General features: G+C 35.8%; 1 protein-coding gene across 2 annotated transcripts in view; it reads left to right on the forward strand.

Moving 5' to 3' along the window:
• Positions 1-18474, forward strand: part of AUH (AU RNA binding methylglutaconyl-CoA hydratase) — a 114731-nt gene that overhangs the window by 26094 nt on the left and 70163 nt on the right. For both annotated transcript variants that reach the window (XM_005530064.3, XM_088054523.1), the window contains one exon: positions 12499-12585. In XM_005530064.3, the coding sequence (XP_005530121.2) occupies positions 12499-12585 (87 nt within the window). The remainder of the gene's footprint in view (positions 1-12498; positions 12586-18474) is intronic.

Here is an 18474-nt window from a genome sequence, read left to right on the forward strand (position 1 = left end):
CATGAACTTTGCTATTCTGTGTAAGAATTACAGTTATGTTCAATGTAGAACTTCTCCTAGTAAATGTTAAATTTGAAAATGAAAAGTTGTTTGGGGAAGTTGAAGTTGAGTTTTCAGACTACCACAACTAAAGAAGTACTAAGTACTTCTGTAATGCTTCTGTAGAAATAATGTAGAAATACAATTGTTGTATGAAAATCTTTGTTTTATTTTTTTTTAAAGAAAAGGCTCTATATTTAACAATGATTGCAACTTACATTGATTTTTATTAAATGCTGATATTTGTCTTTGCCATGATGTGAGTTGTAAACTCACAATCTTGTCCTGTAGTTGGGGTATTTTAGAAGATATTATTCTAAGCTTGGAGCATACATGTTTGTCATGATTTGAGTGTTTTAAAGGCCCATGGTTGTGGATCCCAGCTCACCTTCACTACTCCTAGCACCATTTTCTCTTTCTGGATATTCTCCATTGATTTTATGTCAATCTGAGAGTCAAAAATTATATAGCCTTTGTGCTGGTCTTCTGGTGGTCCTGATTTGTTAGCCTGACAGAAATCAGTACAACTGAGACACAGCACAGAATCAAAAATAATGTCTTAATTTACTATTTCGAAACATGTAACTGTCCTATCCTCATGCATTTCCACTGGTTGTGGTTTAACCCCAGCTGAGAACTAAGCACACACAGCTGGTTGCTCATGCCCTTACCAGTGGAATTAGAGAGTGAATTGGAAGAATAAAAGGTATAAAACCTATGGACTGAGATAAAGACAGTTTAAGTGGGAAATGAAAAGCTGTGGGCACAAGAAAAGTAAAACAAGACATTCATTTACCTCTTTCCATGGACAGGCAGATGTTCAGCCTTTGACAGGAGAGCACACACTAGGTGTGACGGTGACTTGGGAAGAAAAATGGAAAGAAAACTGGACTCCAAATGTCCTTAATTTCCTCCTTCCTCCATGACACTGTATTACGTGAGCATGATGTCACATGTCTGGAATATCCCCTTGGTCAGTTGCAGTCACCTGTCCTGTCTGTGTCCTGTCTCTGATGCATCCCCAGTCTCCTCACCAGCATGGCAGTACAAAAAACTGAAAAGGTCTTCTCTCTGTGTAAGCCCTGCTCAATAATAACAAGAACATCTCAATATTATCAACTCTGTGCTCAGCAGAAATCCAAAACAGCCCCATTGCAGCTGAAAAGGAAAAAAAAATAATTCTACCCTAGCCAAAACCAGCACAACTGGTCTATTTCATGTTTCATGGAGTAAACTTCAGGAAGTCCTGTTGTAATAGGAGCTGTAAGAGAAGAGGGACTGGGGAGTGACTGGGTGATGGAAGATTCACAAAGAAAGCTGGTTGGTGTTTGGGAAGAAAATTACTTTATTTATAAGAGATTAGTTTTGTATTGTTATAATGATTCTTTTTTTCCCTGCTCCTGCAAGTGAAGATGAATTCAGGAAATGTGTGAGGTGTAAACATTTTTTGTTTTTTGCAGCTGAAGAGATTAGCAAGGAATATTGTTGTGTATGTCTAAATTTAGAGCTGGACACACAGGATGGAAAAAGAGCCAGCTGACTTTAATCTGTAGCTGATCTGAATTTGCATAGGCATTGGAGGAAGATTGTAGACCCTTTAAATATGAAGTTAGTTGTTTATATTCAGGATTCCTGGATTTTAGGTAGAAACCAGTGTGAAGTAGCACCTGGGCCTTTTAGAAAGTATCAAAATTCAAAAGCTTAAAAGAAAAAAAAAATAGGCAAACCCCCCCCCCCCCCCATCTTCTGAAATATCAGGAGAACTGATATAGCTGATAGTGCTTTAAATATGCTGATCTGTGTGTAAATTATTGCAGTATATGTAAGATAATTTACATTGCAGCCATAATGCTGCCATTTTACCATGTGGAATATTTAGGACTGGCATCTTGCCTTAGGCTTAAATATATAGGAGTTGCAGACATTTTGTTTGTTTTCCACAGTTGGATGGTTCTCAGGAATGTTTCTGTGGCACAGAGGGCATATGTGCAAAAACTGCAGATATCAAGTCATGCTAATCGATTAGGATAGCCAATCTTACATGGAAGAATATCAGTATCCATTTTGGCTTAAAAATTGTATATCCACATTTAGGTAACTTCAGGAACATACAGTATACAGGGAAAAAAATGTTTTTATTAGTTTAAATTACTTTCTTATGTAGGAAATATACATGTCAGCCTTCATGCCATTGTTTTTTCATCAACTAAAATGATTGCAGTGAGCATTTTTCTCATTTTGTTTTGAAATTTAGAATAGAGCTTGCTTTTTGTTATTTTTATATGTAAATGCATTTCCCTTTGTACTCAGTTCAGGTGGTGTTTGCAATGATTTGTGTCTGTACACAGATGTGCAACAGGATTGATGATTGCTCTTTAGTAAGCAAATGTCTACAACTGAAAGTAGTTACTCAGAAGGTAACTACTGAGTTAGAAAGGTGCTTTCTCCCAAGTTATGAAAGATGCATTAACCGTATATTATGAACTAGTTCCTTAGATAAAGTTATATTTAACAGGCAATTATGAAAAATATGTCATAATCGCCTTAGTGTGTTTGAGTAACAATACCAGAGATTGAGACATAACCCAATTAGATGGGCAAAGGGCCAAGGTCTGTGTTTTCAGCCAGTGACTGTTTGTTTATAGCTATTCGGCACTTCAGAGCCTGTTCTGAGTATATTAATTCACTGTTAAAGCTGAATCTAGTGATAGTGCTCTGGTTTTACTTTTTTGGTTCCTTATGTGTTGCATACTCAAATGTCTTCCTAATGCCCATGAACATATGTCCCCTTACTTACATTAGTTTCAAATTGTTTTGGATCTTTGCAGTTGCTGACTTTCTAAGAATTTTGTGCATCTGGAAAATAGACTTGTGAGTACTTTTATGTAAGTTTTGAAGTTCTCCATTCCATTTTATATGAGGAGATTTTAAGCACTTGCTTAGTATTTTGTGGTATATGGTACTGATTTCTTTACTGTTGTGTTTTTTTGATTCCTACCGTTGTTGAAATCATTACATAGTTTTGGGTGGGACAGAGTTAATTTTCTGTCTAGTAGCTGCTACAGTGCTGTTGTTTGGATTCATATGAGAATAATATTGAGAACACACTGATGTTTTGGTTGTTGCTAAGTAGTGCTTACCCAAAGCCAAAAGCTTTGCAGGTGCACAAGAAACTGAGAGGGATCACAGCCAGGACAGCTGGCCCAAACTGGCCAAAGGGATATTTCCTACCATGTAATATCATGCCCAGTTTATAAACTGGGGGCAGTTGGCTGAGAACTGCTGATTGCTGTTGGGGGACAGGCAGGCTGAGTGCTGAGCCACTGCTCATCCTGTGTTTTTTTCCCTGGCCTTCATTTCTCTCTTTTTTGTTATATTCATTGCTATTGTTGTTGTCATTATGAAGACAGTTATTCTTCTTTTACTGTCATTATTAGATTGTCCTTATCTTAACTCTTTTCCTGATTCTCATTCCCATCCCACTGGCAAGGGAAATGAAGTGAGTAAGTGGCTGTGTGCTATTCTTAGGTACCAGCTTGGGTTAAACCGCAACAGAAATCCACTAAAATGTAGAGATCCAAGTCATGTTTGTCACATAAATATGGTGATCATGTCTGTTTAACTTAAAATTAAGAAACAGACATAAAGGAAAAAATAAGTATGAGAACACATGAGAGTTTGAAGAAACTTAGAATAAATGTTGTGGGATTCTTTCCTCATTGAAAAGTTTCAAGGTGTTCTGCAGCATGGGCAAAGTTAATGTGAATCTTAGTTTTTTTAATCAGTCCTTAAAGAATTAGGAAACAAAACAAAAACCAAACCAACCAACAAAAAAAAGTTTTGCAAAGCCATATTTTAACAATGGTACATTATTCTTTTAAAGATGATTCTTTGAGGAAATGATCTTTCAGTATAAATTTTACCTGTTACATGCACATTTGATTTCAAGTCTAAATATAAAATCTCAGAGCACAGAAAATGTAAAGTTGTACTGCTATGTAAGATCTTCCTTTTCAGTAGTACTCCTAAAAGAAGCTGATCTTGGAAGCAGATTGCTAGTAGATATTTTGGTATGTTTTTTCACTTTTTGTCCTCAACTTTCAGATCTCTCTCTGAAACAATGTTTCATTTCTCATATTCAGTACATTCTAAGTTTATTTTGTGTATTCGTTACCTTTTAAACATTTAGATTAGAATATTCATTTTTATTGAAAAAAAAACCAATCTCCTGTCTTTTAATCTCTTGAATATCCTTTTTATATTTTTGGAGGAGTTGTTTATTCACCCTTGGAAAATGGGACAGACTTCTAAAGCGCTCAGTTATGCATAAATATGTTTAGGATGGAAGAAGCTCAGCTGTATTTGAGCTGGCAGGTGTCAAGAGTAACAAGAAAAACTGCTGTAAGTATGTTAGTACCAAACATAAGGTCAAGGAAAATGTAGGTCTGCCACTGCACAGACAGGGTCTGACAGTTTAATTATGGACAACACAGTGAAGATAGAAGTATTCCATTTTCTCTTTGCCTTGGTCTGCATGGGAAAGGTCAGCTCCCAAGTCTCCATGCTAAGAAGGAACAACAAAATTAACAGCAAAACACTGAATTAAGATCCAGCTGTAGTAATTGGACACATACACATAAACAGGATTTGGTGTGATGCATCTGAATTGGTCCACCATCTATCTTACTTGAAAGGTCATTGAAGGCCTAAGTGACTGGAAAAGGTCAAATATTATACCCATGTACAGAAATGAAAATTTGTGAAACTGCGGAGCTGTCAGTCTCACTACATCTTTGGGGGAAATTGTGGAACAAATGTTGAGGTTTTCTCCAAGATTGTGAAAGACAAGAAAGAAAATGGCTGGGAAAACTCATCTCAGATCTACCAAGGATAAATTGTGCATTACCAAAATGATGCTTTCTGTGATGAAGCCACTTATTCAGTGCTTGAAAGAAGAGTTACAGATGCTCTGTACCTTGACTTTAACAAGGCACTTGACATGTTCTCTTCTAGGATTCCTGTAGAAAAGTTGGTAAGATACAATTTAGAATACATAGTGTGAAAAGTGTCTCATCTCTAAAGATCAAAGAGAAATGTTATGTTAATTGCTCAAAGTCAAACTGTTACTGGTCCAAAGAGTGGAATTCCTTGAAAGCTGATGCTGGGTCCCGTAGTGCTATTCAATATATTTGTAAATATTCTAATGATAGGACTGAACAATCCCTGAGTTTGCAGATGACTTTGAAGTGGAAGGAGAGGGAGATGTCTGGGAAGGAGGAGCCAACGTTCATACTGAGAAACCTTGAGAGGCTGAAAAATTGGACCAACAAGAATTGTGTGAGTTTTAATAAAGGTAAATAGGAACTGCATCTGGAATGGAATAAACTTAAGTGGCAGAACAGTCTGGGAACACACTGGCTGGGGTATAGCTCTGCTGCAAAGCACTTACTGGTTCTGGGGGACAGCAAACTTAACATGAGTTAGTAGTAGTATAACATGGTGCAGAGAAGGCAGTGTCATGGACTGCATCAGGAAAAGAATTATCAGCGAATCAAGGCATATGCTTATTCTGCTCAGCATTTCATAATGTGAATTAGATAGGCCAGCATAATGTGATTAGAGGGTTGGAGGTTGCTGAGAGGGGAGAGATAACTGGTCTTCCTGTGCCAGGTAGATTCAGGGAAAAATACTCTATTTACAAGGGTTTATACAACGACAGAAAAGTCAGTGGGCACAGGTTGCTCTAGGGGAATACCATTCAAATTAAAAAAAAGTAAGAAAATCAGTGAGAAGATTAATTAAGAATTAATCACAGGAATAGCTTTCCCAGAGAAGTGGTGGACTCTCCCTTGCCAGCAGTGTTAAAGGCTTGGAAAGACCCTGGACAACCTAATCTAGGTCTGTGCATTTGATAGAAGTTTGGACCAGGTCATTGCTAGAGATTTTATATGAAAAGATAGAAATAAAATCTCCAGGCTAGACTTTATTATTCTATCAAATAGGTGATTTTTTTTTTTTTTTGTTACTTTGTGGAATGTGTTCTAGATTGTCAATAGTTATGATGCATCCTGCTTGTTCTTGATTGAGCAGCTTGAACTCATTTGTGTTCAGGATTACAGTCAGTAATAGCTCTAATGGTTACAGACTGATGATCTGAGTATCCTGGGTCTGGCAGAGCTGAAGGTGCAATGGAATAATTACTGTTATACCTGCATATATTGTCTGCAAAGCATAAGTGTTTTACTTTTATGAGGGCAAGAAATTTCTGTAGTGACTGACATTGTTTTGTGCTGTGGTTTGTCAAGCATGTAGCTTTACACACAGAAAAATGTTAGTTGAAAGCAAAGTAAAAATCATTAATTTACATGGTAACATGTCCTGGGATGATGTTATGATGCTTGTGTCCCCAACTGTGTGTTCTATTTATGCTTTATATTAAATTCTGCACCTTTAAGACTGGCTCTGAGAGTGAAGGGGGGGAAAGAAGAAGCATGCAGTTTGTGTCCAGAAATGGCACTCACTTCCCTGCATCCTGCTCCTGGACTGTGCTGTCTGCAGCATGGACAGACAGTGGGACTGAGCTCTCCTTTGCTGTTAGTTAGTTTTCAGCAAGCTGAGACAGAGAAGTTCCCCAGACTTTTTTTTACTTTTTTTTCTTGGGTCTGTTCAAACCTGCTCTGGACTGAAAACCTAGACAAACCCCGGGAGCTCAGGCCTGTGGCCCACCAGGGCCTGGGTCTCAGCACTTTCCAGTGCTGGAGGGACTGATTAGAGACTGAGTGAACCAAGCTACACCACATGAAAAGGACTTTTCTGCATTTGCCATCTCATTGAACAGCGAGAGGTTTTATTGTTTAATATTATTCAATTTCTGTTAAATAAACAGTTTTTTCCACTTTACTTCAAGGAAATCCTTTTCCTGAACCAGTTGTGGGAGGGGCCACTTGAATTTGCTTTCTGGAGGGGGACCCCATCTGGAGGTTTTCTCCTAAATTTGCCCTAAACCAGGACATAACATTATTATGATCAAATTTAAATTATTCTTTTGTGTGTTCTTGAAAGGATTTTAAGGATGTAAATTGGAAGTATATATTACTCGTGACTTAGTACTGTGTTAACAAAGTTACATTGTGTTAGACTTGACACTATCTTTAAATAAATATATTTGTTTCATAGGGCATTGTAGTTTTAAAATTGGGAGCTAAGTTGTCCTGAGCACAGATTTCAGGATATAAAAGTTTTATTTCTGAAGTTCTTTGAAATTTGGAGAAAAAGAAATACTGATAAATCTTTGTAGTTTTGAATGTAAATTGACTATAGTGTTGTCTTCGCATATATATGTACAGCTTATTCTTGGGGTATTCTTAAACTTCTAAATGTTTATTGGTGTCCTGCTAATAAGTTCTTGGATTTCTTGGAATAGCATCTCTAGAAGTTGCACACATCTGCTTTTAAATAAAGATAATTCCATGTACCTCAATGGATTTTCCTTTTTAGTGATTATAAGTTAATCTATAATGTATTATAGATTAATGTATGTCAAAGTTGGCCCTTTGCCCTCAGTATTTTATTTAGTTCAGTATGTGTGGAGAAGGAAGTATATTAATTCATAGTCTTCTTAAATGCATTGTGTGGGAATAGGATATGGATTCATAGGAATTCTTAGCATTTTAATCGGTGAGGTAGTGCGTGTTTTGTACTTCTAGCTGAAAGCATTGTTAAGTTTCCTTCATAAGCTCCTTAACCTGTTTGAGTGGACTGGTGGTGCCTTTGTGTTTTGCTGTTTGCAGTGTTCTTAGTTCTTGCTGACAAGATACAGAAGAATTGGATATATTATGCAAGGCAGTATCTTCTGATATTCCCCAGTGTCACCTCCTTACTGAAATCTTGGTGTGTTGAGAACTGGTCGATCTGTGTTTGGTAAGATCAAAGGGCAAGCTCACAATAACACTGCTGCGCTAAGATTTTACTACTTTATTCTATCTCAAATGCCTGTGCATGTGTCACTTCCTTTCTTCTTCTCAGACAAAAGACAATTCAAGCACTTTCAGACACTTGATAGAATAACTTCACTGTTTAATTTTGGTGTGCCAGCTTTCTAAAAGACCTACTTTTTAATACAAAGTATTTATTGAATAAAGTTAAATTTTTAAGTATCATATATAAACCATTACATTTTATGCCTTTTTCATTTAGCGATTTTGGGGTGTGTTTTGGAAGACAAATAGAATAGTCCATACAAGAAGATTTCTAGGCATTTATATTAGTTGGAAAGTGAGGCTTATAGCTGGAACATATTTTATGGACACAACATACAGCTTTTCAACAGTATATAAATTCTGATTAGCAAGTTAGTAAAAATATCCAAATAAGGCAGGAGGCATGGGGTCAGAGTAATCACTATAAAAATTGGTTTCCTTTCGTGTGTTCTCTGAGTTAAAAGCCACCCTTGTCATACATATGTGTAGGTGAAAAAATTCTGGTGAATAACAGCAATATCCCTATCTTGCTGGACTGCCCTTGGCTTTCTCTGGTATCATTGTGAAGTGGAAGTCGGGCACATGCTGTGATAATTCTCTCAACTGACAGTGTATTACAGCCAACCATTGAATTGCCAAATATTTGAAAAGAAGCAAAGGAGAGTTATTATGACAGGGTTTTCATATTTAGGGGATGTAAAGTAAAAAAAGGCAAACAAACACTTCCTATTTTCTTTTAATATTGGAGGAGGGAAATGAGAAAGTGCTGGATCAAAATCAAGCAGAGATTTTCTATTGGGTTGACCAACCTCAATACAAGAGTATGTAGTATTTAAAACAGCCTGTATCTTCCTTACATCAGTTTCAAGAATTGATCTGGAAGGACATCAGAGCTGACAACTAAAAGACTGCTGTCTTCAGGAGAAAGTTCTCTCAGTCAGAAGGTTGTCAGGTAAACTCAGGCGTCCTATCTGTTTGCTGTGTAAATTTTGAATTGATACTTCTGTGAGTTAAGTTGATTCAAGAATTTATTCACAAGTGGAGAGTACCTGACTGAATGCTAATATAGCTGTAGGAGGAAGTGGTTGATGGTACTGTCCATGTAGTCTTTCACTGTGGCACTTCTCTTGTCCTGCGGTAGCAGCTAGTAATTTGAAAATGGCATTTCACAATCTTTAAAATGTAGTTCATAAAATGCTGAGAGCCACGGAAATGGGAACTGGAGAGCATAACTCCTAAAATCACAGCTTCTGTTACTGTTCTGAGTGGAAGAAAATATATTAGTGGGACAAAGCATGGAGACGCCAGGAGGCTTAAATGGAGAAAACAATGATTCATGCTCCAGTACAAACCAGATGGATGTGGGGACACAATTTCAGTGTACCATTAAATCTGCAACAGTTCATTTGCCTCTACTCCCTGGTAGCTTGGGTTTGCCATTTTCCTTCTCGAGTAGGAGGTCTTAGAGAGTTCTGTGTTCAGTGTGGTGGGAAGGAATGGACCCACAGTAGAGCCCCTGGACTCTGTTGGGAGTGGATGTGGGAGAAGCAGATAGGTCAAACGGTCCACAGATTTCGGCTGTGGCCCGTAGAAAAATCACAGAGTTTTGTTGTGTCAGACTTTCTGTGGTTTGAAAACCTTAGCTACTTTGTTGCTCTCAGCAGTTAAGCAAATACTATTTTCAGCTACTTTGAAGTAGAAGACCTGGGGTGCTAGGAGGGGTCTTTGGTTTTAGTTGCTGAGAGAGCAGAACTCTCTGGTTCAACCTGAATTCTCCTTCATGGCTAGCTTCAGAAACGTAACCTTTTCTACTTCTAACTTAAGAACAGATTTTGAAGAAATATTTGAACAGTTCTTTGCTATTTGGGTCAGAATTCATCAGTAATTCTTTGACCAGTTGCTGAAACTTATAACAGGAACAAAAGTGTTAAGTTGGTGGCAGTTCTGTCTCCTGTGACCCAGAGGATGCCAAGACATATGTTCTTTTGGTGTGCAGTGAATAGCTTTTGACTAAAATTCTTCCCTCTGAGAAAGCTTCAGTTACTATTACTATTCTTTGGAGAGCTAAAATAGAAAAAGGGCTACCAAAAGGGCGCTTTCCATTTCCTTGATATCTCTGAGGGAGAAACACTTAATAAAAGGAAATGTTAGTTTACAAAAGTTGGTTAAGGCACTAAGATCAGCTATGTACTTGAAATTTCTTTATACTAGTCAATATAGTTAATTTTAAATTAGCAGCTATATTTTAATTCATTCCTAAACAAGATTTTTGTTAAATATTTAATCAATTTATGTAAATGTCTTCAAGGAAATGTATATTCTAACTGAAGGAAGAAGTCTGCAGTGTATTTTTTATTTTAGACAAGTTGAGGTTCTTTTGGAAGAATCCATTTTTCTATGCATATATTCTAGTCTGAATAAATCAAACCCTAAAAATTGCTTTAATCTCATATTGACATGAGATTTTCTTCATAGTAATTCTAGATGTTTTCTCTATAATGCTTTTTGAGGGGATGCCCATTGAGAAGGATTTCAGTGTGTGGAAGTTTTGAGTCAGATTGCACAGCCAAAGAAATTTTTGTTCATTAAGCATACAGTTTCTTAACATAGACACTGATTTGAACAGAGTTAAGGAGCTAGATCCGGACTTTAACTGATATTGAGTGAATGATATTTTTTCATTCGCATGCTTGCTGATGTGACTTTTAAAGCAACTTCCCATTTAGTTTCTTGAACATGACATTTCAAAAGCTCCTTTTAGCTCCAGAACTCTATATGTAAATGAATTTGTGAAAGTTGCTTGCAGTTTTATATGGAGTTCTATCCAGATCTATGGATGCAAATTTTGTTTGCTTTTTGAGTTCCTGGCAAGATTTCTTTATGCATTTATTGTAAATTACTAAGGTAGCAGTTGCAATTTTTCTGCAGTGCAGGCTTAACTGTAGTAATTCCTGTTTTTAATTCCTGTACTGTTCAACTGGCCTGTCCTACTGTTGGAGTAGGGGCACATTCTAGAAGGTTGTTTGGAGGTTTCTGCCAAAGTGCCTGATAGTGTAAATTAGGCTTAACTTTACTTAGCAGGAAATATGCAAATGCAGCCAGGACTGATGCTTCGTTGTTTTTATATTGACATAGATATAAGGAGAGCAGAAGTCACAGTTAAATGAGGAGCTTTGTTGTAACAAAAGTAGGAGGAAAGATGTAGACCTGTGTTGATAGGCATGGTACTTTAAAGCAACAACTGTATGTCCATCAGAAAATGTCAGATTGAGATACTGATTTTCACAGGGCAAGCCTAGAGTTGTTTAGCATTCCAACTAATGCTGTCAACAAAGTCTAAAACTGTGTTTGATGAAGAGGGTCAGGATGGCCTACCATGAGTTAAGTCCAGAAAGTTAAAATGACTGCATAATTTAAAATTCTGAGCTACAGTCTTCACTTAATCTGGGTTCAGTACATTTTCCTGAATGGATAGTATTCTCAGGGTAGAGAAACATAAACTTTTTTTTGGTTTTGTTTTGTCTTGTTTGGCCTTTTCTTTTATGCAAAGAGACTAGCTCAATAGGTTAATTTTTACCAAGTGGAACAAGTACAGACTAAGTTACCTTATGACTGTTTCACATCTTTAAAGAATAAATATGTCTGTGCCGGTTTTGCCTTTTTTATGTATTATTCATCTATAAGAAAGACAGGCTTCTATATTTAGGTATTCTTCTTCTTATTATTATTATTACTACTGTTAGTTTTATCTTTTTTACACACTCATGAGAGAAAATATCAGCTTTTTTCCTATAACTGAGTTTTTAAAAACATGTTTGTGTGCATATCTAGCTATAGTATGCTTATTAAACAAACTAATTTTTATATACTTGTGAAGAAATAGGTAAAAATTTTCAAGATGTGGCTTTTTTTTGACAAACAAAAAATGATGGTATATTACTTATTCCAAAATAAATTTAAGTAAATGTGTGGAAAGAGAGCTGAAAAAATTGGTCCACTGTAGCATTTTTATTTAGATATATATAGTCTGTTAATGTAAAGTCCTGCAATGCATGTACTGTATGTACCAATAAGAGAATAACAAGAGTACAGTGTGAAAAACACATATTTATCAGACTTTGTGACACAGTTGGGAAAATAAAATGGTATGATAGATGAACTATAAGCATAAATGCTACTGTTCATAAACTATTTTAATAAGAGAAAATGTCACTGGGAAGAATATATTTAGTGAAAATCTGGTTATGGATAATCTCTTTTCTGTTTGTTTGTTTTGAACTTCTTGGTTTTTTTTTTGTCTTTCCTTGATAAATAGTTCATGTTTTCCTTGAAATCTATGGAAAATTTATATGACAAATTTAAACTCCTTGTTTGCAAGTAGACTTAAAAATTTTAGAAATGAAGAAATATTTTGCTTTTGAAAATGTGTCTACAGTACTGTGTACAGTTTGCTAACATATATATGGAATGTCACTTACAGGTGCTGACCTTAAGGAAAGGGCAAAAATGCACTCAAGTGAAGTTAGCTCTTTTGTCTCCAGGGCAAGAGCAACTATTAATGAATTGGGTAAGTAACCTCTCCCTTGAAAAAGGTTATTGTAACTTTAACCTGAGAATGCTAGATCAGAGGTATGACATAAATATGCATAGTTTATTCTTGACAGGTAGTAGAGTATCCCAAACTGTGTAGTATGACATCACAGATCTTGAATTGGAAAGGAACACATAAGGATTATTGAGTATATTGATAAATATGAATCATGGTGCATTCATTCTTTTAAAATGTTCCAAGTTGAGTTGGACTTTTTAAAAGAATGCTAGAAAAGCTAAATCTCAACTGAAATAAAGGTGATTTGACCTGCTGTTTTCATAAAGGGTGAATTGTTCACTGACATCAAAGTGCTTTAGAATTCAGTTTTTACTATTGCATTCCTGTGGTTTGTATAATTAGTACAGTCTAATACATTTTAGACATGTTAAACGTCAACTGCTAATAGAAATTTAGCCACTAAGGTATTTTAAAATCTTGTTTAATATATTTTAGCGTAGTAAAATCTGTTAATAGTTTTGGATTTTAATCAACTTGTACCAATTTTTAAGGATAGTAATTTCTCTGTATGTTTTACTTTAGGAATTCACCATCAAGTAATTATATTTATACATCTCTGCTGATCAATTTAAATATAATTACTTTTTAACAGGTTATTGCCAATATGATCTGTTTGAAAAGAGAAGTACAGTGTTCCAAGTTTTAAGGAATTAATTTTCTACATTTAACTTCCACATAAAACATATTTTGTCACCAAAAACTTGGCATACAACTCTGAGGAATAAATAATTATTTGGAAAATTTATTTAGATGCATTTCCTTAAGAACACTATGTCACATTTTGGTTTGGCAGAATGTTATGAATGGATAGCAGGGTTTTTTTTAGGTAAATGACAACCTGCTGAAGAATGAAACTTTGATTAGGTAATTCATGGAGATACTTATATCCTGAAATGACTGTCATGTCTTTGAAGTGAAGTAGACACTCAAGGCTGTTTAAATAAGTGAAATCTATAAAATACCTAGGAGTGAATAGATCATTAATTTCCTGCAGCTGATACGGTATGTCATGCTAGTACTTGTCCTTTTATTGGAATGCCAAGCAAGTGGCAACAAGTTGCTCCATTCATTTACTTTGTAAGAATTTGGGAGACTTTCTTACCATTAAGTAATAATTTTTCAGCCTTTCTTGGCTTGAATTTACTGGAAATACTTTAAGCTGTTATTAGTGTTTAAATACGAGCAACCGGTTTCAAGATTTTCCCATGATTAGTAAATAGTTTCTAAAAATCAATTATTTTCAAATTTTTAAGTGAGAAAATTTCTAAAGTCTGAAGAAATATTTGGATTTGTCATTCTTCGCTGAATGAATGGAAAATGTTCACAGTTATTTGATGCTTTGTTTTGCAGCAGGGTTGAAAAAAGTTTGAGAAAAATGTTTGATTGTTTTCATCTTCATTAAGGTTCCTGTGAGAGTATTTAACTGAATTTACTGAATATGTGAGAAAATTTTCAGTGTTATCTAAAAGGCTTACAGTGAATTACTTGCCTCTGTCAGTTTCACTAGACCATTCTCAGAGCCCCATCCAGGCTGGCCTTGAATGCTTCCAGGAATGGGGCCTCCACAGCTTCTCTGGGAAAGTTGTTCTGGTGCCTTGCCACTCTCACAGTAAAGAATTTCTTCCTAAAACCTAGTCTCTTCCTGTTCATCTTGTCCTGTTGCTACGGATTCTTGTAAGAAGACCCTCTCCATCTCTTTTCTAGGCTCCTTTCAGGTACTGGAAGGCTGCAATTTATGTCAGTCCAAAGCCTTCTCTTTTCCAGACTGGACATCCCAATTCTGTCAGCCTTTCCTCATAGGAGAGGTGCTCCATCTCTCTGATCAATTTAGTGTTCCTCCTCTGGGTGCAGTCCAGAGAACACTCACACCAGCAGGTCAATGTCCATCCTGTGATGAGGACTCCAGAGCTGAATGCATTACCCCGGGTGGGGGTCTCATGCCATTCTCTACATCATCTACATCAGGAAATGGTAGACAGTTTCAAAAAAATATATGTAGGTGTTTAGGTTAGTTGGGTGCATAAGATATCACATTGTGTGATGCCCTTATGAATAGAAGTGAATATTAATTTTACAGCTCCTCAGAGGTTCTTTTTTTTAATTCTTCTGAAGAAGTGATCTGTCATTACAAAATGTAATTTATGTAGATGTATTGGGACATTGTATTTGCATTTGGTCACTGCAATTAATCTGTAAATTGAAAATAATAGTGGTATTTTTCTTCCCCAGCAACAACTAGAATGCGGTGAGACAGTTGAAGAGCAGAAACAATTTTCAAATTAATATTTACCACTGCAGAATGTTATGTAGCTAGGGAACAATATTTCCAATCTCCTATTTTGTTTTTTTTTTCTATCCAAGTTTAATACTGTAATCTCTTTAAAATGTATTCTACTTCTTGCTTTTCAGAACTAGGTCATGTTTTGATAATTCCATTTGTATTCAGATGTCTGACCTAGTAAGGAGTTACATCTTTTTAGCTATATTTTCAGAAAGAAGACCATTAAGTTACCTGTATAGATAAAATACAATAAAGATAAATTATGTGTTGAAAAACTAGACAAACCTAGCTTTTTAGAATTGTCATCCTTTGGCTTCTTAAGTTTCTGTCAATGTCATTACATTTAAAATCCTTACACTAGTTGTTTTGTAAAAAGCTGTAGTATCATTTTGGAGTACAGCTGCAGAAGGGAATTTTCTGTAAATTGAAAGCATACTGTACTTATTTGTATGGGAATAATTTATAACTTCTTGCTAAATTTGGCTGAAGAAAGTAAGACTGTAGTTTTACTTCTTACTTTGTTTATAAATAAATGCTTGAAAAAATTGAACAGAGTCGTTAGTTGTGGCATTTAGAGCTTTAAGTTGGGGAGGGGGAAATGAAAACAGCCTCTGTTTTTAGCAGTGGTTGCTTTTGCTAAAATTATACCAGAATTGTGGAGGTTTGTTTGGGGTTTGAGTTTGTGTGTGTGTGTGTGTCTGGGATTTTTTTGTCATTTTTTTCTTCGCTGTTTTTTTTTTTAATAGTAAGAATTATAAGACTGCTTGTCTATTACTGTGTTCTGCCTTGAAGCACTTCATTACTGATGTGAGGCTGTCAAGAAACTGGGAGAAACTGGGAGAGAAAAGCCTTAATAGATCTCTTATAACTATGCACAGCAAGACTGGCCTGGCTAAATTAGGTCAAATGATAATGATTTCCAGAAGCCTTATTTTTGAGGATTTGGGGTCTGGGGTGGGAGGGGGAAACCCCCATCATTGTGGGTCAGATCTTCAATATGTATTTTATAGTATGCCTCCTATTAAATCCATGTTGTTCTTTATAATGATGGTGGGGACAGAGCTGTGATAGTATGTATGTGTTATCTTTTGGGATTTCAGTTGCAAAACAGACTGAAGCTATGTATGAAGCAGAATGCAATAACCACACTCCTCAATAAAAATATTATATTTAATAAAAATAAAATATGAAGCTGTAGAAAAAATTTCAATTCAGCATATACATGTAATTACTCAATTTGACATTTGGCCCCAACGTATACTAAGTGAGAAATGCCATTGATTAGTGAAGCTTTTCCAAAGAATGTAGGCACAAGTGCCCAAACCCCATAAACAGGAAATAAAAATTGGAGACTGACTTTCTTGGTTACTTCTTAAAATTAATGTGTAGTCAGGCTTGTTTTTTATTTCACAATTGGAGACAAAACACCTTACTCGTGGCCTGATGTAACTTAGGTCTGAACTAAGTTAAGAATGAATTTGTTAATAAAATGCTAAGGTTACTTGTTTTCTGTTGGTCTTGTTGCATTATAACAAATCTTACAGGTCTTTGTTGAAAACATTTTATTAGTTTTGAGGCATAAGCTGTGATACAACTTTAAAAAGTGGTGATATTTAGTAACTTTGTTTATACATAGTTCTATCAGTTATGGTTAGTTTTAACATGCTCCACTTTGAAAGAGATCATCTGGAATGAAAGCACCTTGTGGTCAGTTGCTTACATTTGTATTTTTTTTATTGTGTGCTTTTTATTATATTCAGAGCAGATACAATGCAATATTTACAGATTTTTTTTCCTCCTTTAGTATTTTTTTGTCCTTGCTTTTAGTCATCACCAAACTTTTAATTTACCTAAAAGAGCACACTTGTTCATGCTTCAGACAAACATCTTCTTTTCAAGGAAGTTCCTAATTTGACTATTGAAGATTGTGCATACGCACTTTTTTTTTTGGTTCCATGTTATATGCCATGGTTTGGTTTTGGATTCAAGCTGTGAAAAATTGGTTTCAGAGGTCCCAAGAACCTCTATCAATATTATAAAAGATTTCACTTCATTGCTGGTCTGCTAACTGCTACGCCACCTTCCCATTGCAAAGGCTTAAAAATAAGTAAGAATAATCATTGGTGAGGTCGGTGTTCTGCCTTGTTTTACTGTTGAATCTCTGAGGCTTCTATGGAACTTTAGTTAGCATTTTAAACCCTAGTTTAGTAGTGAACACTCAAGATTTACCAAATTTACTAAATCCATCTGTGTTTGCTGGAAGTAGATCTGGCCATCAAAGATGGAGTACTCTGGTTTGGAAATCCTTTGATAAGAACTGCGGGTTTCTCTCTTAGGGAGGAAGGATACAGGCTATGAGTTGCGTTTACTGGGAAACTGAATGAAATTTCAGATAGCTGTCAAATTGAAAAAGGACAAATTACAGCAAGCAGAGCCATGCTTAACAGCCAGCCTCAGGCATCATGGTCTTTCTGTGTTGCTGACACTGAAATGTAGATTTTAGCATAGTATTTTGCTTGCTGTGTTATGATGTTGCGTGTTTGATTAAGTGTACAGCATAACTAACAAAATCCTTGAGTGCCAGCATTCTGAGTATGTTGCTAGGCTCTTGGTTGTTTTCCAGTGATAGATTTATTTCTTCTCTTGATATTGAATTAAGTTAGATAGCCTTTGACTAACTGTTGTCTGATCCTAGTGCTGCAATACAGCTGTGACAAAAATCAACATAACCTCAGCAGTAGTTTAGTTTTTCTTCTGGTAGTAATTCCTAATGATATATTCTGGATGACAAGAGGCTCTGGACATGGCTCTTTAAGTTTTCTTCCACAAAGGTAACTGTACCAAAACTAGGATGCTACTCATTTAATGGTTAATTGGGATCAGCATAGCCAGTTTGCTCTGTGTTAAAACAGGCCTTCAGTATTATCTGCTGGCCAGGGCTTCCGTTCCCTCTCCAGGGAGCCACACTATGCACGTTCAATGTGTTGGTAACATTATTCTTTCAACCCTGTTCAGGTTTGAAGTTGCATATTTCAATCACTGAATGAGAAAGAATAGTTTGTTAGCTCTTTGTTTTGCATGTCTTGGTCTCTGTCTCTGTTCCTTGAATGAATTTGTATTCAAAGGGTAGCAACTTCTGACATGGTACTGAAAGCATAATGTTGCTCTTCTGTTGAAGAAATCCTGAGCTCTCCGATTGGACCAAGCACAAGGCTTTGACTTTGGAATTGTCAAGTCTTGTAGTGAATACACCTTTTGCGTAGGTAGGCACTGGCTTGATGATCTTACTAGGGTAGCTTGGGAAAAAAAAAAAGCTTAGTGTGAAATGTTAGGGAGTGTTTCTTTTGTAGTGTTCTGTGAATGAATTGCCTTGAAGCTATTACTTGGTAAATTATGCTAATTTAAAATAAAATATTTTAACACTAGGCTGGGGAATATATTGTGTCAAACAAGAGTGCTAGTAATAATAGAGTATGTGTTATCTTCATACTGTAAATCATACAAGTAGACAATAAAAAAGAAAACTGCATCTGATTCTCCTAATAACCAGAGATTATGTTAAAGAC

Source organism: Pseudopodoces humilis, chromosome 4 (genome assembly GCF_049639895.1).
Source record: "Pseudopodoces humilis isolate 2021_Gansu_Grassland_sample_001 chromosome 4, ASM4963989v1, whole genome shotgun sequence".
NCBI lineage: Eukaryota > Metazoa > Chordata > Aves > Passeriformes > Paridae > Pseudopodoces > Pseudopodoces humilis.